The sequence below is a fragment of the Chaetodon trifascialis genome, chromosome 12 (assembly GCF_039877785.1).
Source record: "Chaetodon trifascialis isolate fChaTrf1 chromosome 12, fChaTrf1.hap1, whole genome shotgun sequence".
Classification (NCBI taxonomy): domain Eukaryota; kingdom Metazoa; phylum Chordata; class Actinopteri; order Chaetodontiformes; family Chaetodontidae; genus Chaetodon; species Chaetodon trifascialis.
Genome location: NC_092067.1, coordinates 21,648,329 through 21,670,450, shown reverse-complemented (window position 1 = coordinate 21,670,450; position 22,122 = coordinate 21,648,329). Strand labels below are relative to the sequence as shown.

The 22,122-nt window shown below is 40.2% G+C and overlaps 1 protein-coding gene across 1 annotated transcript in view; it reads left to right on the top strand.

Annotated features, from left to right (window-relative positions):
- LOC139340666 (polycystin-1-like protein 2) overlaps nt 1-22,122 on the top strand; it is a 56,860-nt gene that overhangs the window by 22,113 nt on the left and 12,625 nt on the right. Inside the window, exons 5-21 of the mRNA XM_070976577.1 lie at nt 4,649-4,878; nt 5,044-5,234; nt 10,169-10,354; nt 10,914-11,051; nt 14,510-14,641; nt 15,607-15,720; nt 16,008-16,122; nt 16,231-16,421; nt 16,498-16,728; nt 16,850-16,951; nt 17,642-17,820; nt 18,327-18,473; nt 19,258-19,457; nt 19,679-19,905; nt 20,091-20,295; nt 21,054-21,288; nt 21,805-22,045. Of these exons, the coding sequence (XP_070832678.1) occupies nt 4,649-4,878; nt 5,044-5,234; nt 10,169-10,354; nt 10,914-11,051; nt 14,510-14,641; nt 15,607-15,720; nt 16,008-16,122; nt 16,231-16,421; nt 16,498-16,728; nt 16,850-16,951; nt 17,642-17,820; nt 18,327-18,473; nt 19,258-19,457; nt 19,679-19,905; nt 20,091-20,295; nt 21,054-21,288; nt 21,805-22,045 (3,064 nt within the window). The remainder of the gene's footprint in view (nt 1-4,648; nt 4,879-5,043; nt 5,235-10,168; nt 10,355-10,913; nt 11,052-14,509; nt 14,642-15,606; nt 15,721-16,007; nt 16,123-16,230; nt 16,422-16,497; nt 16,729-16,849; nt 16,952-17,641; nt 17,821-18,326; nt 18,474-19,257; nt 19,458-19,678; nt 19,906-20,090; nt 20,296-21,053; nt 21,289-21,804; nt 22,046-22,122) is intronic.

Sequence of the window (22,122 nt, the reverse complement as noted above, 5' to 3'; positions counted from 1 at the left end):
CAGTAATAGCACCACGTTTTAGATTTGAATGTGCTGTAGCTAGCTACTTTTTCTCAGCCTGAGGTGAACGGCCAGTAGTGCCAGGCTAGGCTTTCTCAGGTTTACAATGCTAACACATCTGTTTGACAATTTGGTACCTTGAAACTTGCAAAATGTAACTTCATGAATTTTGATTTTATTTTTTTCTCTTTCATTTATTTTTGACATTTTTTCTTTTTGAATGTTGTTGAATGTTTGAATCTTTTTCAAGTTTTTTTTCTTTTCTTTTTTTTTGTGGCCTGATTGAAAAGTGGGCGAACCTGAGCACCAGGAGAAAACCCAGACAGCACAGGCAGTAACACACACAGTCCTCTTGGAAACAAGGTGGAGTGTTTCAGTGAGGAAGCAGTGTGGTCACGAAGCCGTTGTGCTGTGCTAAAATTTAGGTAATGGGGTGGGGGGGCAGGGTGGATAGGGAGGGCAAGGGGAGAGGAGTGAAGGGTGTGGTGGAGAGGTGCAAAGGTGGAGGAGGTGCCTCTTCCAACTCCTCATTTTCCCTCTCTACTTTTTCCTTCCTTTTCTCCTCTCTTCCTCAGTCTGTCTAGTCTTCTTATATCCCTTCTTGAGCGATGAATGTTTCCCAGGGGTCATCGTCATCGTCGTTGGGTCTCGTCTCAGGGGGCGGGGGAGAGGAGGTACTGAACAGCCTCCTCCAACGGCTCATTTTCCTTTCCTCCTTCTCTTCTTTTGCATGTTTTTTCCTGTCCTTCCTCTGTTCCTTCTCTTCCTCAGTCTGTCTACTCTTAAAAGTGCTCTCAAACCACTTCCTGAAGCGGCTTTTCTCCGTTGTCTCATTCTCCAGGGTGAGGGGAGGGGGGTGAGCGGTGCAGTGGGGAGCTGCGGGGGGGGTGGGGGGGAGGCTGGAGCTGGGGGCGGGCTCGGGGGGAGGGGGAGGGGTAGGGTGGGGAGGACGGAGAGAGGTACTCTCCCTCCGACTCCTCATCTTCCTTTCCTCCTTCTTTTCTTTTGCATGTTTTTTCCTGTCCTTCCTCTGTTCCTTCTCTTCCTCAGTCTTTCTACTCTTCAAAGTACTCTCAAACCAGTTCCTGAAGCGGCTTTTCTTCTTCAGTTCCACACAGGGCTCCTCCTCTGAGGTGTCTGTCTCCCAGCTCTCTTCTTCGTCATCCACTTCTTGGTGTCTGACCTCATACTGCTTGAGTCTCATCTCCCAGCTCCGTTCTGTCTTAGCCAGCTCCTCTGCGAACTTCTGCTTGAGAGCTTCAGCATCATCTGTGGTCTTTTTGAGCATGTTAGAGAGATGGTCTATCTCCATCCTGAGAACCAGGATGTTGGCGTCCTTCTGGAGAAGCTGATTCTCCAGGTCTTTCACCTTCATCTGCAGTTCATCCTGAACACGCTTCTGGTTCTCTGCCATCTCGTTGTTCTTGTCACTGCTCAGGTGCTGGACCTCTTTGACCTGTTCCGCCGGGGACTGGAGACCTGTCTCACTGGGGGAGATCTCAGACTCGCATGATATGCCGCTGTCTTCAGAGTTGGACTTCTGAAGCTCCTTCAGTCTGTAGGTTTCCCCCTTCAAGTCATGGACATCCTGTTCGAGCCTCCGCTTCTCATCCTGCAAGTGAAACCTGTCAAACGACGCGTAGTTCAACTGCATTTTCAGCCAGTTGTTCTCGTGGCGACTCTGTTCAAGGTCATGCTGCAGACGGATGAATTCCGGATGATGGATCAGATCGACCTGAGGAACAGGGACAAAAAATTGATCCGCGTTCATCGGACATTCTCCGTAGTTATTACTCTGAACCATGGGACTGTCTGTAATATACTGTAGTGGTGTGAAATGGGCCATGTTCATCTATAGAAGACTGTGGTGGTTTGTGGTATGACTCCTGAAAAAATTTCCTCGTGTGTGGTTAATACGACTCTTGAAAAAAATTCCTTGTGCCTGGTTGATACGACTCTCAAAAACTTTCCTCGTGTGCAGTTAATACGCCTCTACTGGGGTTCAGAGGAGGTAAAGGTACAGATATAGAATAAACATCAAAGCCACTTCCACTCCTTTGATTGGATTTGTTGGCTTTGATGTTGATAGACTCATGAAATGTTTGGTGGGCGGGGCTATTCCAGGTTCCCATGGCAACTGGAATTCTTTCTTCTTCTTTTTTTTCCCCCTTTTAATATTTCTGCTTTTTTTTTTCATTTCTGTTTTTAACATTTCTTGTTTTCACTTTTTACAGTTTGGATTTACATGAACCTGTTTACTCAAGTTCTGCACCCTTATAACTTTGAAGCACTTGAGTATTTAGAATTTCTGCCATTTTTATACTTATATTATAGGTTAAGATGAGATAAAAAATTGAATTTTGCTTGTGTATCCTTGTTCATAATAGCTGGTTCTAGTACTTCACTTGTGTATTTCCATTTGTAAAGACTACTTTTTCTTCACCGCTTTGGAATGTGTTGATAATGTACCTTTTTCTAATGTGGTAACAAGTACTGGACTTTTTTCAGTCTCAATGTTACCTATCTCTTGAAGAACTTCTTCCCCAACTTCAATGTTATGTTTTGCAAAGACCTCTTTGAGAATTTCAGTTGTATGAAACTTGGAGACGGACAAAATATCATTAAATTCTTCTAGAATTGCCTGAATTGCATGTTTTGACATGTATCAGACATTGCATACTTAGACCCCGTTTACACTTAGGGAAAACGCATGTTTTCATGCGGTTTGGCCTCTCATTTACACGCAAACTGATTTTTTTTCACAGAAAATGATCATTTTTAAAAACTCCGGCCAAAGTGGAGATTTATGAAAACGCTGGCTATTTGTCGGGATTGTAAACAGGCTTAAACTGCGTTTTAGCTTCCGAAAAGTCACAACATGCAACTGAATATTTAAGGTCATTTGAGCAACCTATGTTTACACTCGCGCCCATAGGTTTGGCATAGTTATGATGCGCTCAATGGTGTATTAAGCCAGGTTCATGTAAACGACAACATTTTTGAAAACGATGTTGTTATTTTTATAAACGGAGGGGCCAAAATATCCGTTTTCCAAAATACCCTGCTTTGTGTAAATGTAGGCTTAGAAAAAGGGAAGCTTATCTGTGCTCAGGTATTTTGGAGTCTACATTCTGTGGACAATTGGGTTCACCTTTTTCTGTGGAATCCAATCGAGGACTAGTCTGTGTCATGAGACTGAAAACCACTAACTACCCTGACTGGTGTAAGAAAATCTCTCACCTTACGGTTTTTATGATTCCGTGATGTATGTCCAGTAAAACTATTAAGGCGGCTGGTTTCAAAGCTGAATCCCACGAATAGGAAACGCACTGTCTCTCTGCATCTAAAGTGATGATGAAAATGAATTGATATTTTCTTTTTACAGCAAATGCCCTTTTATTCACACAACCAGCGCTGAACTGATAAGTTCTCTTGAGATAGTCCTGTGTAATCTTGAAAGATGTGATTTCAAAGCACTAAAGTTCTAAATATGCAACAGCAGTGCCTGTGGATGCAAGGTCAGGTTGAACCTCTGTGATGCAGTCGACAGTGTTTCAGCAGAACAGCTTCACGGGCGTGGGTGAACTTGCAGCACTTCCACTGCATTAATTTCAAGCTGAAAAACAAAGGTGACAATTTGCTGGGGCTAGTAAAGCTGTCAGTGGAAATTTAAAAAATTTGATCAATTTAATGACAATGTAAACAGTAGACTGGACACTAGAGTTGACAAGACTGACTTTATAATATTCTGTTGTTTTTAATTTTTAGTGCATTTTGCTTCAGTAAAGATGAATTACAATTAACGTATATTAATTAAGGACACTACTCAACAAACCAACACCTTCAACAATCTAGATTAAGAAAGTCAGCAGTCAATATGGCAGTATTGCACAGCAGTCAGTACACTTACGACACTTGAAAAAAACGAAGCATGGCCTTAATCCGTCTATAACTGAACAACTGAGGTGCATGCAAATACCGGAGTTCTCCAAATCCGACTCAAACACCAAGATAATGCTATTGGAAATCAGTTTTCATAAGTGTTATTTCCACAGTGTAGTAACACTGCCAATCTTCTGAAAGATGACATGAAAAGTCAGCTAATGTTGCAACTACAATTTTGAGTTAGCATTAATACCCTAATGGCTACTCTTGTAGCTGTAACAAGTTAGCCACCAGTCAGAAGATGCTGATGCAGCACCGCAAGCATCAGCTAGCCGCTAGCTTTCGCTAATGACTGAAAAGCTGTTTAAATGTTGAAAATGTGTGGGACGCCTTCTCTTCTCTACAACGTACTGCACAGAATATAATTCCTGTATCATTTTAACAAGTATTAACAACTCACCAAATCATTTTGGAGCAAACAACTGGTTTGCTTTGTTGTGCTAACTAACGTTATTGCCTTGAATGTTAATAATTTATATATATATATATATATATATATATATATATATATATATATATATATATATATATATATATATATATATATATATATATATATAAGTTTTATGAACTTAAACTACTGTTTTAGACCAAAAAATACAAGTTGTCTTTTTTACACTGTGGTGTGATTAGAATGACCTGAATTATTTGTTTTTCTCCACAAAGAACTGTCATCGGTGCTTCTCAATGTGCTTGTTCTCAGGTTGGAGAGCAGTGTGGTGCACAGATATTCTCATCCAGGTACATTTGTTGTGGCAGTTGAGTGCACCAGCACTGACATGCAGATTACCGCCCAGAAAATGATGACTATTCAAGAGCCTATCAGAGTGTTTGGTGACATCACATGCTTTGCTGGGAGACTGTCCTTTCATGCAACCAACTGCAAAGCCCTTTATGGGGAGACATTTCAGATTCAAATGGAACTAAAAGCAGGTAGTTGCCAAGATTACTTTAATACACCATAATACACCCTGTCCAATTTAATATGACTGCTTGAAAGCATCATGTTTTGGTGTTTGTATTTTATTCATTTTCTTTTGTCGGATGGATTGTTTGAGTTTAAACTGTGTACATGTTGTTCCTCTTTTCTGTCTGCAGGTACACATGTGACCTACAGAATCCAGAGTGATAAAGTCTTGTTGTCTGGTTTATCTGTTGTCAGAGGAAATGTTCCCCAGAACATCACAGTGACGCCAGACATGATGAAGCAGCTTGGGCCTGGCTGCCACCATCTGACCCTTCATGCATCCAACATGGTCACATTCCCTGAAGTATCTGCAGATCTACATGTAAATCAACATTAATCAAGTAAACATGTCGTCTTCTATCAGTAAAGCTGTAACAAGTGACATGATGCATCTTCCTTCTCATGGATCACTTGATTAAGGAGTTGATTGAGCAGTTAATGCCTCTTTAATTTAGAAATTAAATTTGACCTTTAATTATGGAATGCCATCACCTAATTAGTGTCATGTCTGTAAATACCAGAACACAGTGGATGCATCACCCACATCCCAGTTTTAAATTTTGATCCCTTGGCTAATCTTTGGCTAATCAGTGAAAATGTATAATCAATCAAAGTTTAATCAAAGGGTAGACTCCAGGCATCTATTATACCGCCTGTGTGCCATGTTAGACAGACCGTTTGATGGGCAAAGATCTCATATATATATATATACACACACACACACACACACACACACACACACACACACACACACACACACACATATATATATATATATATATATATATAGTATTTTTTAAGTATTGCATATTGCATCTAGCATTGCAACCTCAATGCTAGATGCCACTATATCCTGCGCACCTTTATGGTAACCTTATGAAGTTTTCTTGGGTGGACAGTGTCCAGTTCTTGAATTCAGAATTGCAGTTTCTTTATTTCTTAGCACATTACCAGCCCGTGCTGATCGAAGACTAGTGTGACTAGAGACTAGAAAATCAGAGTCCCACTCATAAAAACATTACTCTATAGTGCTACTAGTGGTCAAAAACTGCACAGGGTACTTTTGACAATTAAATTATTGTGAAATAATAGGTTTTTATGCATAGATACAAATATGTTTGGGGTTGCCAGGTATTAGGCCCTCATCTTTCACTGCACTGCAAGGAGAAATGAAAACCGTCTCAACCAACAACTATTTCTTAATGACTTGCTAACATGTACTTGAAGGCCTTATTGGCTAATTGTAACATGTGAAGTCAATGCCAAATAATAATTTTATGTAGCACATTTCAAGGTTAAGCAAAATGCTTTCTAGATTAAAGGATTTACAGTATTAGAAAATAAGGAATCCAGGAATCAGTCTGGTTCGTGGAACAATTAAAAGGTTTTAATCAGGCTATAATAGGATCCTGAAATATGTGTTTGCCTGTTTTGTAATTCTTCATATACTGTAGGTATGTGTGTTGGAGCGAGTAGCCGGCCTTCAGGCCTCTGTGTTGACACAGAAGGACTGTGTACACTCTCCAGATATTACTGTTGGTGTTTCTCTCGAACGGGGATTGCCTGTCTTACTTCTCTTTTCACTGACTGGAAGCAATAATTCTTTCTCTGAGACCAGAGAAATGAATACAACGAGGGACATTTTTCATGTTGGACGTCAGATCCCAGGTATGGAAGATCTATCTATCTATCTATCTATCTATCTATCTATCTATCTATCTATCTATCTATCTATCTATCTATCTATCGATAGATAGATAGATGCAGTGCAGTTTTGTTGATATGAGCTTGTTTTGATGTTGTGAATGTTGTGCTTCAGGATCTGTACAAGTGAAGCTCAGAGCATGGAACATCTTCTCCTCTGTGGAGATGGATGTGGATATGTTTGCTCCATGTGGCAAGGATTCAGTTAAAGCAGTAAAATGTTTTCATTTCACATTACACAGCCGTTGTATTTTATATTTAAGGAAAAAATACTCAATTCCTTTAACTCTCTTAATTTGTTATCAGCAGTGACCCATCTTACATCTTACACCCATCTTTATACATAGTGTCTTATGTATAAATCCTTTTCTTCATTTTCAGAGAATGAAACACATTCGAGTTGCCAGATCTCCGTTGCAAATCAGTGCAAAGCCTTCAGCTTCAGTCTACAGCAAAAGTCAAGATATCACCCTTTCAATAAGTGAAGCATCTGGTCTAAATGACTTGACAAAGAAATACCAGTGGGAATGCAGTAAGAACAAGGCTTTTTCTATCAATTTTCAACTCAAAGATTAAGTATAAAATATTTTGTATGTTTTAGATTTACTCATTATGAGTTTCATGAAGTAATATACAGTATTTTCATGTATTGCTTGTGTCTGAGCTGCAGATTAGGCCAGAATATTACATGTAAAGCAGTTTGCTATCACCCTTAGTTAGTGTTACTATGTCTTTGTACTGTACTGTATATCAAGTTTTCCATTCTCACAAAACATACATAGGATAACAGTAGCAGATTTAAATTGATAGTAATTTTCAAAACAATGGATCCTTGATTTCACACAGTCATAAGCAAAAATTGGTTTCCCACATTTAGCAGCTTACCATTCCAGTAAAAAAAAAAAAAAAAAAATCATGAAACACCTATCCAAGGCATACCCAATGGTTGGCCGTTGGAACAGTAAGGGCTATTAATAAGCCAGCAATGGTCAACTGCAGCTAGCTTATTAAGCTAACAGTGACATGAGTTGGTGAAAACTTTGTTAGCGGTTAACTTTTTCATGTTTAAATCTTATATTTAAGCTAGTCAGGGTCATTTTTAACATAACCTTTAACCCTCCAAACTAAGATGAATGTGTTCTTTGGCCATGGAAGCAGTGTTAACTCTCTGTGACTGTTGTACGTAGTAAGCCAGCTAGCTGAGCCTGCTAAAGATTGCAGTCAATGTTCAAGCAGATGGAGCTGCTAAGCCGTAACTGGATGATCGTTGGAGCAGTTTAAGAAATCTCCCCTGATTCTTTTGGCTAAAGTACATAAGATCTCTTACAGATCATGAGTCAAAATCTGCTTGACCAACAGTAACTGTTTACACTGAGTTTTCCAAAATAGGCCTTTTGTATTATCATGCCAGCTGTTATTGCAGCAGTATAATGACTTTCCTTGTTGATTCGCAGACAATCCCTGTAAATGCCAAGGACGGTATGAGGGACTGACCCACATCATTAAAGGAAGCTGCCTTCCACATCCATTTCAATTTAATAAGTATCACTTTAATGTTATAAACAGAGGTAACAATAACGTGGAGAAAACTGAGTCCATATGCATCACCCTTAACCCTATGATGATGCCAGTTTGGGCAAGGTACGTGATGTTTTTGAAACTGATCTGCTCTGAGCCAAACATTTCCATCTGTTTTCTTGAAATCTATCTGTTTGAGTAATTCAGGTGTAACTGTAATTTTCTTAAGGTAGAAATGTGCCAATGATGTGAAGTACCTGAATTATTCATTCGCAACTGGACTTCGGATGAGAGGCGAAACGTCTTCCAAGACAAACTGACAAAGTCCAGTTGCGAATGATTAAATGCCCTGAAGCTTACAATGACCTGGATGAATGAGAATATTCACAGGCATACCTGAATTATTATTTATGACACTATTGACATCTAAAAATTGATGGAAACAAAGGAAACTGCTCTGTAAAGGCATTATGAACAATGTTATCATGAATAGATTGTTGCTTTACATTATACCCCTATATGGCTTTCCTGGACAGCCTTTCAGAAACATTTTTGCTGCGTGTTAACCAAATTGTCTGTGTATTTGTTGTGCCATAGACTCACTTGTACTGAAGGGTGTAACCCAGTAAAGAAGAACAAAGATGCAAAACTTAAAATCAATTGTGAAATAAGTGCACAGTGTCCAAATGTTGTGTGGTACGTTGAGGACACAAGAGGCGAAAACCAGTGGCCAGTAAGTGTATGCTTGGGACTGAAAGATCAGATACTGTTAAATGTTGACAAAAAATAACTATTTATTCACTGACTTAATCAATTGATGTTCTAATTAATTTACAGACGGAGACAAAAAGCTGCTACAAAGATGCAGAGAAAAGACCATTTGAAAGGAAACAGGATGGTGGGACTGAATACACTGTGAGTCATGCCACTCTTGCGCAGGCCAAGTCTAAAGGTTGGGATGTCACTGTGGTGATCACGACTGGTACGTCAATTCTGGGTTCCAGACCAGTGATGTATTTTTTGCCAAAGTTGCAGAAATATGGAGTTAATGAAGGGTTAATGCTGAGAGTAGTTTTCTCATGTATATCTTTAGCTAACTGAAACATAAAATTGCATTAATGCAAGTAAATTAAATCCATATCGTTGCAGGACAACAAGTACTGTTTCAAATTTAAAGAAATTATTTAAATGCTGTTGGCCTTTTAGTGGTTTTTTTTACTGTTTAATCAATATTAACAACCCTGTTTTTGCAAAATAGCTCTGTATTTCTTGGAAAAAAAATACGCATTATACATATTCCTTTTATTTTTATTCCAAAGAGGATGTCGTACCATCTTACAAAGCATACACCATCAAGACATCTACAGAGACTTCAGCTCCTACCACCACAAAGTCAAGCACTACGACAGCAGCCACTGCTGGTCCTACAACGAAATCACCTGACACACCTAAAGCCACCACTATCACCACAAATAGCGCTACCACTGCTGTCACTGCCACCACCGCTATCACCACAACCATTGCTGCCACCACTGGTTCATCACCACCAGCAACCACCAACAATTTTGATAACCTTAAGTGTATTATATCACCGCAGAGTGGAACAATCCTTGATGCTTTCAAAATAACTTGCAATACTGAAACTCCTTGTTCTAACTGTCAGTATTGTTTTAAAACTGACGAGGGTAAGTTCTCCAGGTTAGCAAACTTTTCTGGGATACAAGGTCTAATTTATCTAATTTCATGAAAAGTTATCATGTAATCACAATTGTAAATCTATTAATCTAACCTATTTTCTTGTTTTAAAATTGTCAGGTAAGCATCTGTATTGCAGCAAGAACAATGATGTGAAGGCTGTGTTCCTTCCTCTGGGAGACAGTACTTCAAACTACAGCCTGACTATTACAGTAACTGCAAAAAATAGCAGCTTTATAGCTAACACCACTATAACTACAAAGGTTTGTCAAATGCCTGATGATTAAAAAAAGGATGCCTGACAAACACCTTTGTAAGAAAATGGCTTTTTCCTCTCAGGTGCTGGACTCCACGGCTAACTCCAGCTCTTCAGTGGGTGGTCTTAGAGCTGCAGTGGAGAAAGCTGTGGCTGAGCTGAAGAAACACAGTCTACTGTCAGGAGAAGCCTTGGGACAAATCTTCAATTCTGTGTCTCAGAAACTTAACAGTCAGTCTGATGAAGCGGAAAACGCTAGTAGGCAACAGGTAACTGCACTCAGTCTGTAAATATGGATTACTAGACATCTTAGACGCTTAGACATCAACTTGGATTGCAAAGATGTTTTAACAGTTGACAGCGGCTCAGCAGTTTAGATCAATCCAGTAATATTCACAAGTTTACTTGCTGATTTGTGCTCGAAACAAACCCACTGAGCCGGATTGTCAAATATGTTGCATTCTCCTACTCTTCAGCTATTTTTGTGTGTTATTGTTCAAAGTACCCATCGCTACAAGAAACAAGAACAACCTCCGAGCTGGCAACCTACATGCTGAAAATTAAATTTAATGAAGATGTGGATAGCGCAGTATGGCAGGCCTGCACAGATTTAGCCATTTTGATACAACAGCTCGCCTCCCCAGGTTCAAAAAGCCAAACCAAGTTCCAGACCATGTACAACCTATAGAGAGCTGATGTGCTTTGACATTAGAAAAAATGATAAACCACACGCACTTGATATATTTGGTATCTAGTAAAAAAGATATTGCACTACCAAATACTAAACTGAATAACAATATAAACGCTGATTGCTTTTGTCTGTTGAAGCTTCGTGAGCAGATGCTGGACATAATGATTAGCACAGTACAAAAAGTTCCCACCAGCACTCCAGCAGAAGTTCAGATGATAGCCAGAGGGCTGAGTGCTGTTACCCAGAAAGGCACTGAACTCAGCTCTTCAGCTCAGGTAAGACAGTGAACCCCACACTGATTGAACAATGACATGATGGGAGGAAGGAATAAATCAGTCATTCTTGTATAAAATCATTAAGTGCTGTTTTCACTAAGATTCAGTGCTTTACATGAACAAGATTCAGATTCAGAAAACTTGACTGATGCTGGCTTTGTTGCAGTACAAATTATTCAACACAGTTAGAAAGAAGGATGAAATACTTAAAGAAGGTAAACAGCTACAAAGTTACAAACGTAGTGCTGTCAAAAATATCACGTTATTAAGGTGTTAACGCAAATCAATTTTAACGGCGTCATTTTTTTATCGCGCGATTAACGTTCTTTGTGACCTAATGAACTTGTAGTTTTTTATAAGCTGTGGCCACTGCTAGTAACATTACAAAAACTACAGGATCCGATTGTAAACCGGAACAAAACAATAGACACACCCACGCATGTTTTGGTCTCGCCTGCTCGCTTGCTGTGAAAGTGTAGGCGGACTCTGAATAGAAAGTTTAGTTTCAAAAAGTTGCCAGATGTGTCGACTGACAAGACCAAAGTTTGGACAGAGGCATATGGATACCCCAACTAAAAGCAAGCTTACTGCAGCCATAGCCAAGTAATGTTCATTCTTTCTGGAGAGAAATAGGAGGCTGCGTTGATAAGCCTCTGGTGAATAAACAGAAGAGCATTATAGTCTGACTGCTTGTAGGTTCAGAGGAAACTTAAGAAAGGAAAGTTTCAGCCATGGTTTAACTGCACTATAGGCTGAGTCCTAGGGTGCTTTTCATTACATTGAATTGTGCCTCCTTGTCTCCTCTCTCCTTCGTCGACCCGGAAGTCGTTTCCCCTCCACCATGATGAAGGATCTTCCAATTGCTTAAATGCACCTGAAGGAGACGAGGAGTGAGGAGAGAGGAGGCTTCTGAAGGAGATCAGAGTGAGGATACACCGGTGTAGCCTACGCAGAAGTAGGCTATTATTTAAGGGGCGCGTCGTATGTGGCACACGTTTGAATCATGGCGGGAGCAGGTCTTCACAAATGTAATCTTGATTCTTGTTTCAACTGTGTCCTTTTAACAACTGTATCTGTCACCAAGAAATTAATGAAAATTCTTGGTATATATTTACGTTTTTTTAAAGCAAGGCTGTTGGTTTAATCTACCACACACCCGTCCTCTGTTATGCCTCTAACGGCAAATAATTGAAACCTCATCAATAGCAATCAGGAGTAGAACAGTCTGACTGCAGATCTGACCATAATATCACGTTTTACAGCTTTTACAGCTGTGCAAACGTCATCAGTAATTGACGTCGCTTCGGACTGACGCTGTGGAGCGAGGATTTTTCATTTCGGAGTTTCGTTTCCTCCGTCCTCACGTCCCTTCCTCGCATCCCTCTTTCATGTCCTCGCTGGGCGGAGCTAAGACGCGAGGAGAGGAAGCGAGTGGAGGAGACGAGGAGGCCAATTTATGTAATGAAAAGCACCCCTAGTTTACAATGATGTGCACTTTGTAACTTTATCTTGTATCACCCTGTTTTGATCCCTTAGAAAGGGTTGTTGAAGGGGCTTTTTTGTAACCAAGCATTTATTTTTTTGTCATCTGTTTATTGACAGTGTTAAATTGTGTGAGATTTGATTCATTCAAATGTGAATGACTGCTCAAAATGAGAATGTTACTGTGAAATATAACGCTACACATTGTTTTCAATAAAAAACATTTGTACAAAGCGAGCCTATCCACTTTTCCATGTTGATAACAGTATTAAAATGATAATTAATGGGACATTTAGAATAGATAAAAATGTGTGATTAATTTGCGATTAATTGCGAGTTAACTATGGCATTTATGTGATTAATTGCGATTAAATATTTTAATCGATTCACAACATGATACAAACTACAATAAAGACAACATAAGCATAATACTACTAATAACAGTAGAAATATGTATGCAAATGGTAAGTAAAATAGCAATAATTAAAGATTAAAAGAGTAAAGATAAAAATGCACAATATAGTAAAGATAATGCTGACAATAGTAATACAAGGAAGAGGAGTTCCACTTCAGCAGAAAGGGGAGGAGATGTGTAGCTCTTGGCCTCTCTGAGTCTCTGGCTGAATGTGGCTGACCAGAACGGGACGTAGAGAGTAGGAGACATTGTCTACGATGGAGAGGAGTTTTGACGGCCAGGACAGAGCCACCTTTCTGAATCAGTTCATTGAGTCTGTTGTTGTCAGCCATCCTCATGCTGTTCAGCTTTTGTTCAGCCATGTAATTTGTATATGTGAGGCAGGATATTAGGGGAGACTAAAATATTAATTCCATGTATTATAAGGCCTTTGATAAAAAAAAGGTTACTGATGAGATTTGATTCCCACTTGCAGGAAGAGGCTTCGTTATTTTTCGCAAACCTCAGCTCATCTCTCCTCCACATGCAAGTGAGCAACAGTGAAGAAGTGCACCTTGCAGCCAGCACCATTGTGGAAGGAGCAGGCAACATCCTGGACTACTCTCCCACTGTGAGTGTGTAAACTTGCCCATGCTGACGGCATTTCCTTCTCTCTGGAACGTTGGGTGATTTGAATATTACACATGCTGATCGATGGCTATAACGATTGAAGAGCACATAAATTGTGTGCGCAATTTTGCTCATCCCAGGAATATTTACAGTCCCCACGTGCTGGCTGTTTTTCAGCTTTTCAGCATGGCAGTTGGATACCTTGTAGTTTAAACCGTGTCTCTGTTTACTGATATTATATTTCTTCACAGAGTGAAAGAGCCTCTCCCTGGTCATAAAAGCTGTGTGTTATCCTTTGCAGAAGAACATCTCTGATGCCCTTCTCATGACTCTGGCCAATACACAGAGCGCACTGTTAACATTTAAAAATGCTGACGAGGAACCAGTTATCATCCAAGAAGCTCATATTGGTGTGTTTGTTAATAGGTAAGTTTGTCTTTGTCACTTAGGTCTGTGCTCAAGATCTCCAAAGACTGTTTCAAACACACCAGTAGGCTGACTGAAGAGCATCAGCAAAGTAAAATTCAAAGCATGAGTGACTAATAACTAACTAATATCAGTCTCTTTTTATTCTTTTTCCCTCAGAGTAACACCAGGAAGTCTGCACACAAAGCCTGTAAATTTTCCCAACTGCTCCTGCCCAGCATTTTCTCTCCCAGTGCTACCCCCTAATATATTTCCTTCAGCTGAACCAGTGGACATACGCGTAAGTCAGTGGGAGTGCCAACATGTTTTCATGTGTGTGTTGTGTTGTGTTGTGTTAATATAGTGTATGATTTTGTCAAGTGCTGGTTCACTGGGTCTTCTTGACTCATGAACCAAATCATCGAGTTTTAGGTGCACAGCCTAGCGTATGCACATTCCAGTGTTTTACAGAGGATGCATGTAAGATCCAATGTTTTTTCTCAGTTAAAAGTTTCTCAAAGGCTAATTGTGTTTTTCTCATTTGCAGATGCTAAGTTTAGATAAAAACCCATTTTCCTGGAATGAGAGAGGGAACATAAGTGGCCAAATAGGTGCTCTATCTCTCACAGCAAAAGATGGCTCCAGTATCAATGTGGAAAACTTGAGTGAGGATGTTGAGGTCAGCACAATGCAGCTTCTACGCAGACTTGTTCTACAACGTGCTTTCCTGTCAAGAACATACCCGCCTTTAAGGAAAATAGACGTCATTTCAGTGAACTGAGGGACCTCGTGCTAGAGGGAGCACTCTGTGTGAAATGAAAGCTAGGTCTGGAAATGTATTGTGAACATAGATTGTGAACTTAAAATTTACAGTTGACAGAATTAAGCGCTTGTTTTTTATGCACTATGATTAAAAGGAGCATATTAACAGTGATGGAGAAGTGATGCACTAAACTGAAAATAATTCACATAATTCAGTTAATAATTGTATGTTCTTTTATATCCACTCTATCTGCACCTTGTACCATGGCTGCAACCGTGTACACCGTATTCCTTTATATGGTCTCACAACAGAATTGGCGGATTTTTTACCTCACAAGAGATACTTAAGGCTGCAGTGACCAGCGGGATGTGTTAAAGCACAGTCATAAGAGCAGAATTAGAACAAATTTTCTCTCAGGAAGCGCTGGTCACGACTCTACACTCCATTAGAAATACACTCATTGCTCCCCTCGTCATAACAAGAGCACTACAGTCAAAAAGGACTGGAGAAATTGATGTTATTGGATTTCATTGCCACCACTCCATTACATACCCACGTGTAATGCATGAGGCTTGTATGATTCTTACTCACCCCTCTTTGTACCCAGTGGACCCCAGACATACTGCATGCTCTGAGGATAAAGAAGCATGCAGTATGTCTGGTTAGGTGGTTGAAGTACTCCACCTAACTTCAAGTGTTGTTTGGAGGCCAGGAGTCACTGAATTCACACTGCTGATACTAGAAAGGAGGCTTTGTTTATTGTTTATTATGCTACTCCCTTATTAAAATGTTTACAAACTGCTGATGGGAAGAATTATTTTACATTTGTAAGCAAGATCTTACATTTGGATCTGTTTGCTGGCATTTTGCCTGGTCCACAGATTCTCTTGCCAAGGCCTCCTGGAGAGCAGGTGAACACCTCTTTTTTGGACCTGGGGAACTTCAGCACAATGGTCATAGATCTTCCTTCCGCTGACACTACGTTGTTGTTAAAGGTGTAGTAGCATGTTTTTATGTCCACTGCTGAGAAAAGTAAAGTCATGTTTGCTTTGGTCTACTATGCCGCTATAGGCAGTTTTATCGAATTGACTGTATTAATGGGTTAGGGTCATCCACTATGATTGCTAACGTCATAAAGTCTTGAACTGTCGCAAATTTTTTCTTTAATCTTGATATCATGAGACTAAAGATTACAGAAAACTGTGTTTAAAAAATGACTGTCTTTGCTTTTCTGGGTGCACATTTTGCTGCAACTATTTCAATGAAACTGCACCATTTAAAGATGGTGCCCTCAAATGATCCTCTACCCTTCAAGCTGTTCCTCGGTTATATGGACTACCCCACTGACACAAATTATGTTGCGATGACAGAGATGCCTCACCAGGGAACAACTCAAGGTAATAAATATGGGTGGACACACTATGTTTATAACTCTAATGCCCTTAATTTGATTTTTGATGCTGATCAGATACTTGAGTATTTGCATGTGTGTGTGTGTTATTCAGAGGAGAGGTACACTTGGGTACTAGAACCTCAGGATTTGAAGGGAAACACTGGAGTGCACTATCTTGTAGTGAGGCCCATAGTCGGTCCAGGTATAAAATCCATTGACGCCAATTTATCAGTCACCTCCATCACTACTGCATGTAAATTTTGGAATGAATCAACATTGGATTGGAGCAATCATGGATGCAGGGTAAGTACCATAATTCATTAAATCTGCCTGTCATGTGTATCAGACTTTAATGACACTAAATTTGGTCTTCCACAAGGTTGGTGTTCAGACCACACATTTAGTCACCCAGTGCCTCTGCAACCACCTCAGCTTCTTTGGGAGCTCTTTCTTTGTCACTCCCAACCTTGTCGACCCGTCACGCACTGCTGAGCTCTTTGCAACGTTTGCTGAGAATCCTGTGGTTGTCTGCTTCGTGGGGGCACTCTTTGTGGCCTATCTCTTGGTGGTTGTGTGGGCTCGACGAAAAGACATTCAAGACGTGGCCAAGGTACGCCACACCTCCAGCACCGGGGTGTAATTCACAAATAATGTAACATTATGCAAAATGTTGTCAATTTCCCAGTTACAAATAGCATCTTAAAAGAAAGATGCTTAATGCTGTTTGGCAGGTGAAGGTGACTGTACTGGAGGACAACGACCCCATGGATGAGTACCGCTACCTGTTGACTGTCAGCACTGGGCATCGGAGAGGAGCCTCCACTTCCTCTCAGGTAAATGTGTTATCAGTTCAATTGTTCTGCTTTTACATCAGAATTAGTGCATATATGCAGGGTTTTTTAAACGCAGGTAAACCTGCTAACAATAGGCAATTGGCTTCTCTCCCTTTGTCAGCAGATTTTAATTTTCTTAGTGTGCGTGTCAAATAAAAATAATACAAAATACAGGGAAAAGTAGAAAGTAGTACGTAGCCAATGACAATGTTATGGTGGTTATTTTTTTAGATCTTTCATGTGATGATGATGATGATGATGAGACAAAAATTTCTTTAGTTGAAACATAATTCAGGTTGACTTTGATGAATGTTTGTATATGGATTTTTCACTGTCCATTCACTTGTTGAATGCCCGGTTAAATTTTGGAGAATTATCTGTAACAATGTGCTGCTGTCATTGTAATATTTAAACAATTAGGCTGATTGACTGTATTGAATGGGAGATATAATATTTGTCCGTACATCACACACAGTTCATTGAAGCTTGGTGATGATATATATTACAACTTAATAAAGTGACTATTCTTATTTATCGTTTCTGCCATTTTTAACTTAGCTGCACTGAAAAGTGTGCATTAAAGTATTTCTTAAGGTCAAAGAGGAGGTCTTGCTGGTTGTTGGATCATGTAAAGTGCTTTTATTTCGGTTTTTAACTTTGCAGTTTTAACATAGTGCTAAACTGTTTTAGGTGACAGTAACTCTGCTGGGTGCAGAGGGAAACAGTGAACCACATCACCTGACAGACCCAAAGAAATGTGTGTTTGAGAGAGGCGCGGTGGATCTGTTTCTGCTAACTGTTCCCTTTTCCCTGGGAGACCTGCAAGGCATCAGACTGTGGCACAACAACTCAGGGAGCCATCCTGCCTGGTAGGCAAATACAGAAATTTATACAACATCCTCCAGGTGTACATATTTTACCCTCATTAGAAAGTGTTTCGGTTAAACAGTAGGGTTGGTAGTTCGATCCCTGGACCAAGCAGTCTACTTGAAGTGTCTTTGAGCGATACTAAACGCCAAATTGCGTGTGAATGGATGAATGTTGACTTGCTGTAGAGCCCTTTGAGTGGTCTGTAAGACTAGAAAAGTGTTGTAAATGTAGTCCATTTACCTGTTACTTCAAATATGACCTACAACATCGTGATAAGGTCAGTACAGTAAGTCTGATTTTCTTTTCAGGAGAACATAGAGAACAAACATTTTTCCCTCTCTGAGCTTTGTTCAGCAATCAGTTTTGCCAATTCAGTGTAATTTCTGAAGTCTGACCTGTCTGCTGTGGTGTAACTATGAACTTTTAGACATACTGGCACGAAACTCAGTGTCATTTGTATTTTCTTAGTTGTTACCGTCTTTTACATTTTCACTGTTTTTTGCAGGTATGTAGGCAATGTCATGGTGCAGGATTTACAGACGGAGCAGAAATGGCATTTTCTATGCAACTCCTGGCTGGCCATAGACATAGCTGATTGTTCCCTTGATAAAGTTTTCCCTGTTTCGAGCGAGAGGGATTTGAAGAGGTTCAGGTAAGGTGAAAGCAAAATTATAAATGCAAGCACAGTGCTGAAGTCCAGAGACTGAATGTGAAACTGAAAGTGTGAGTTTTCATTTGAACCTAAATGATGAGAGCATGGATCAAATGCAAATTTAATGCAATAGCTTGCTTTTTCAAATATTAAAATGTCAGGGCTTTCAATTTAGCACCCACCTTCCCCGCTCATGAGGCCAGCGTCACAAAAATCTGAAATGGCATTTTGCTGCATGAGAGCAGGGTTGAGAATCAACAATAACACAAGCAACCATAACCCAGGCTGGCCTGAAATGCATTTATTCTATTTATTTATTATCATTTTTTCCAAAGACAAAATCAGTTGACTAATATATAAAAACTGTAAATTTGTTGTCCCAGAAGGCCATATTTTGAATCCCCTGGCCAGATTTTTAGCATCCTAAAATTCAACTTGTTGCACAGCACTAAATATCCCTGAAAGGCTACACTCACCAAGCTAAGCAGGCTGTACATTGTGTGTTTCATATTTTATATCTGGTTAAAGACTGATACTGAAAGACTGCAATAAGAATCAGGTACATCCAGTCCCTGTGAAGCCCTGAAATATACAGCATGGATTTACTGAGGATTTATAGCTCTTTCTCTAGGCACTCAAGTATTAACTACAAAGCTATGTCAACATTTAGCAGTGCTAAAGCCAGTGAAAAGAGACTGAAATGTGCCATTAATCCATCTGAATCACTAAGGTTTAAAATGTTCCTTTTTCATGAGGTGATCCCATTGTTGCTATAATTCTGCAGTAATTTGTTCTTCATGAAGACCTCAAGGGATTTCAGTGACGGACACCTCTGGTACTCTGTGATCAGTCGCCCACCGAGCAGCACCTTCACTTGTGTTCAGAGAATTTCCTGCTGTTTTTCCCTGCTGCTCTGCACCATGCTGACCAGCATCATGTTTTATGGCATCCCAGCAGATCCCTCTGAGCAGACCATGGACCTGGGTACAACACATTTTTCACTGTCTCTTTCACCTGTAATATTTGTAGGAGGCTTTTCTTTGCTTTCAGGTTTGAGAACTCTGTCGTCTGTTTTCTGACCATGTAAAGTTGCTGACTGTTTGCTGTACATGTGTTTAAAGCAAGCATTGTGTGATGACTAGTTATATTGCAATGCACATCCTGTACAACCTCTTTTGCCTCTCTCTCGCTCTCTCTGCGTCCAGGACACTTTGAGTTTACCTGGCAGCAGTTCATGATTGGAGTTCAAAGTTCCCTCATCATGTTTCCAGTGAATATCCTTATTGTTAGTATCTTCAGAAACACTCGTCCTCAGGAGACTTCTTGTTGCAAGCGCAAAAAGGAGAAACTGGATGTCCTTGAGCAGACATCCATCTCACAGACTCCCCCCACCAACGTGAATGTCAACGTTTCTTTAGAAACTGTCATCATGGTCAGTCTTTCATGATTTTCATGTGCTGTTCAGTAGTAGTCATTCAACATTTTGACTTTTATATCTACTTTTTATGGACTATGACAGTCCATGTACATGTACAAAATAGTGATGGATATGTAAATGCATGTGGTGTGTATCATAATTTCATATATTCTCTGTAATTTGCACACTTTCTCCCTCAGGATATCACAAGAATTGCCCATTCACTGTCTAAGACCGTGAAAAGCAACATACCATGCGCTGAGTCCGAGTTTGGACCTGGACAAGTTGATATCAGCGCTGTCCTTGCTGTGGTGGAAGACTTCATCAAACAGAACAACAAAAGCAGTGATAACGGCCAGTCCAAAACTCAGAGCTGTCACAACCTCGTTCATCATCAGCTGACAGGTGTGTACCCGCTGTGGATAGTGTATGCTTTGACATTTTACACAAGTCTGTCTTTATTATGGCCGCTGCTCGTGAAATATAAGGTCTGTTTTACTCAGCTCTCACAGTTTCTTTCAGTAATCCTCTTAAGGACCTTGATACCAAGGGTTTTTGATGATGATTATTATTCCAAAGTGTCAGTTTGTCTGGAATAATTCATAGAGATGGAGGATAACCTGACGTGGAAACTCAGTGATAGCAAGTGTCTGTGTGCTTTGGCCTTCATGGTGGACATTACCAAGTACCTCTCAGAGCTGAACCTCAAGCTGTGAAATCATGTGATGTGAAAAAATAGCTGTGGCAAGTCCAACTGTAAAGGGGTTGACAATGTGCATTTTCCTGTTCTGCAAGAACAAAGGGCTGCTATGACATCTGAATATGCTTGAGTATGAAAACTTCCTCAGGGTTTGCTGGGATGTTTCAGAACAATGGCCCTTGATAAGAAAAAGATTACCCAACCCTGGTCTAAAAGGTACTATGCTATTCAATCGTGGTTTTCCTGTAGCAGGCAAGTCTTAGAACAACACACACAGGTACACTCCCACAGACACAGTCACTGTATCTGCTGCCAGCGCAATTTGCGCGACTGATGCAAGGCAGAAATTTGCTTTTCTTTCTGTCTGAACGTGCATATGTGCGACGTGTGCATGAATTCTTAAGAACTGCCACCAATAAAAAGGTAGACAATTAACCAAGTCAGAAATTATGTGCATTTTCAGAGGGCAGTGCCAGCACACATCCAACAGTGGAGGGGATTCAAAAGAAGAGCAACAAAACCCAGTATCTATACCGGCAGCTGTGTCACATTGACAAAGAGCTGAGTCTGCTGGGACCCTCCAGCTTTCCCTCTCCACACAGCTACAGCCAGGCTCAGCAGCAAGTCCAGGGCATGATGGGCCTTCTTGAAGATCAGCTCTTCAGTTGTGTCAACCAAGACGAGCCGACCCAGAAGAAGTATAGACATCACTCATTAAAATGATGGTGGTTTGGATGTGTTTATTGGATAGTTATTTTTTACTTTTGACAGCATACCAGAGCCTTGAAAGTCACTTGATGGTCTTTGAAGTGAAGAATTTATTGCCTTTAAGTTTATTTTGTCTCTGTCTTTTATTACTTGTCTTTCACCTTGGGTTTCTTTGAAGGACACTTCCAAGATAAGAAAGTAGCTGAGCTCATTGTGTTTTAGTTACAGTATGAATAAAATGATCCACAACTGTAGAACATTGTCAGGAGTTTTTAAATCACTCACTGTGATAGATTATTTGTATCATGTTTCACTTTTTAGTTTATTTAACAGTTATTGTGCATATGTAGGTAATCTCAGACATGAAGCCTTAGTGTATAGCACACATGGTCATGTGAAGTCAATGTTTCAGAGCTGAATGTAGAAAATATCTGCTTAAAAGGCAGTAATTGCACTGCATAAGAGATCTGGGTTTCATTGAACGGTTTTCCCTCTCTCACTTGCAGGTTGAGCGGGACAGACAGCACTAATGGTGGCAGTGGTCAGAAGAAAAGGGTGTGCTGTCATGGAGGGCTACCGTGGTGGTTCATTTTTTTGGGATGGCTGCTGGTGATCGCAACCAGTGTTGTGGCGGGATATTTCACAATGCTTTACGGGTTGAAATTTGGGAAAGAACGCTCCATAAGCTGGTTGATATCCATGATTGTGTCCTTCTTTCAGAGTATCCTCGTCATTCAGCCATTGAAGGTGAGATGGTGCTTTCCCCGCTTTCATCGTCTTCTCATCGTACAAGCTTTCCTACAGAGTATGAACATTCACTTTGT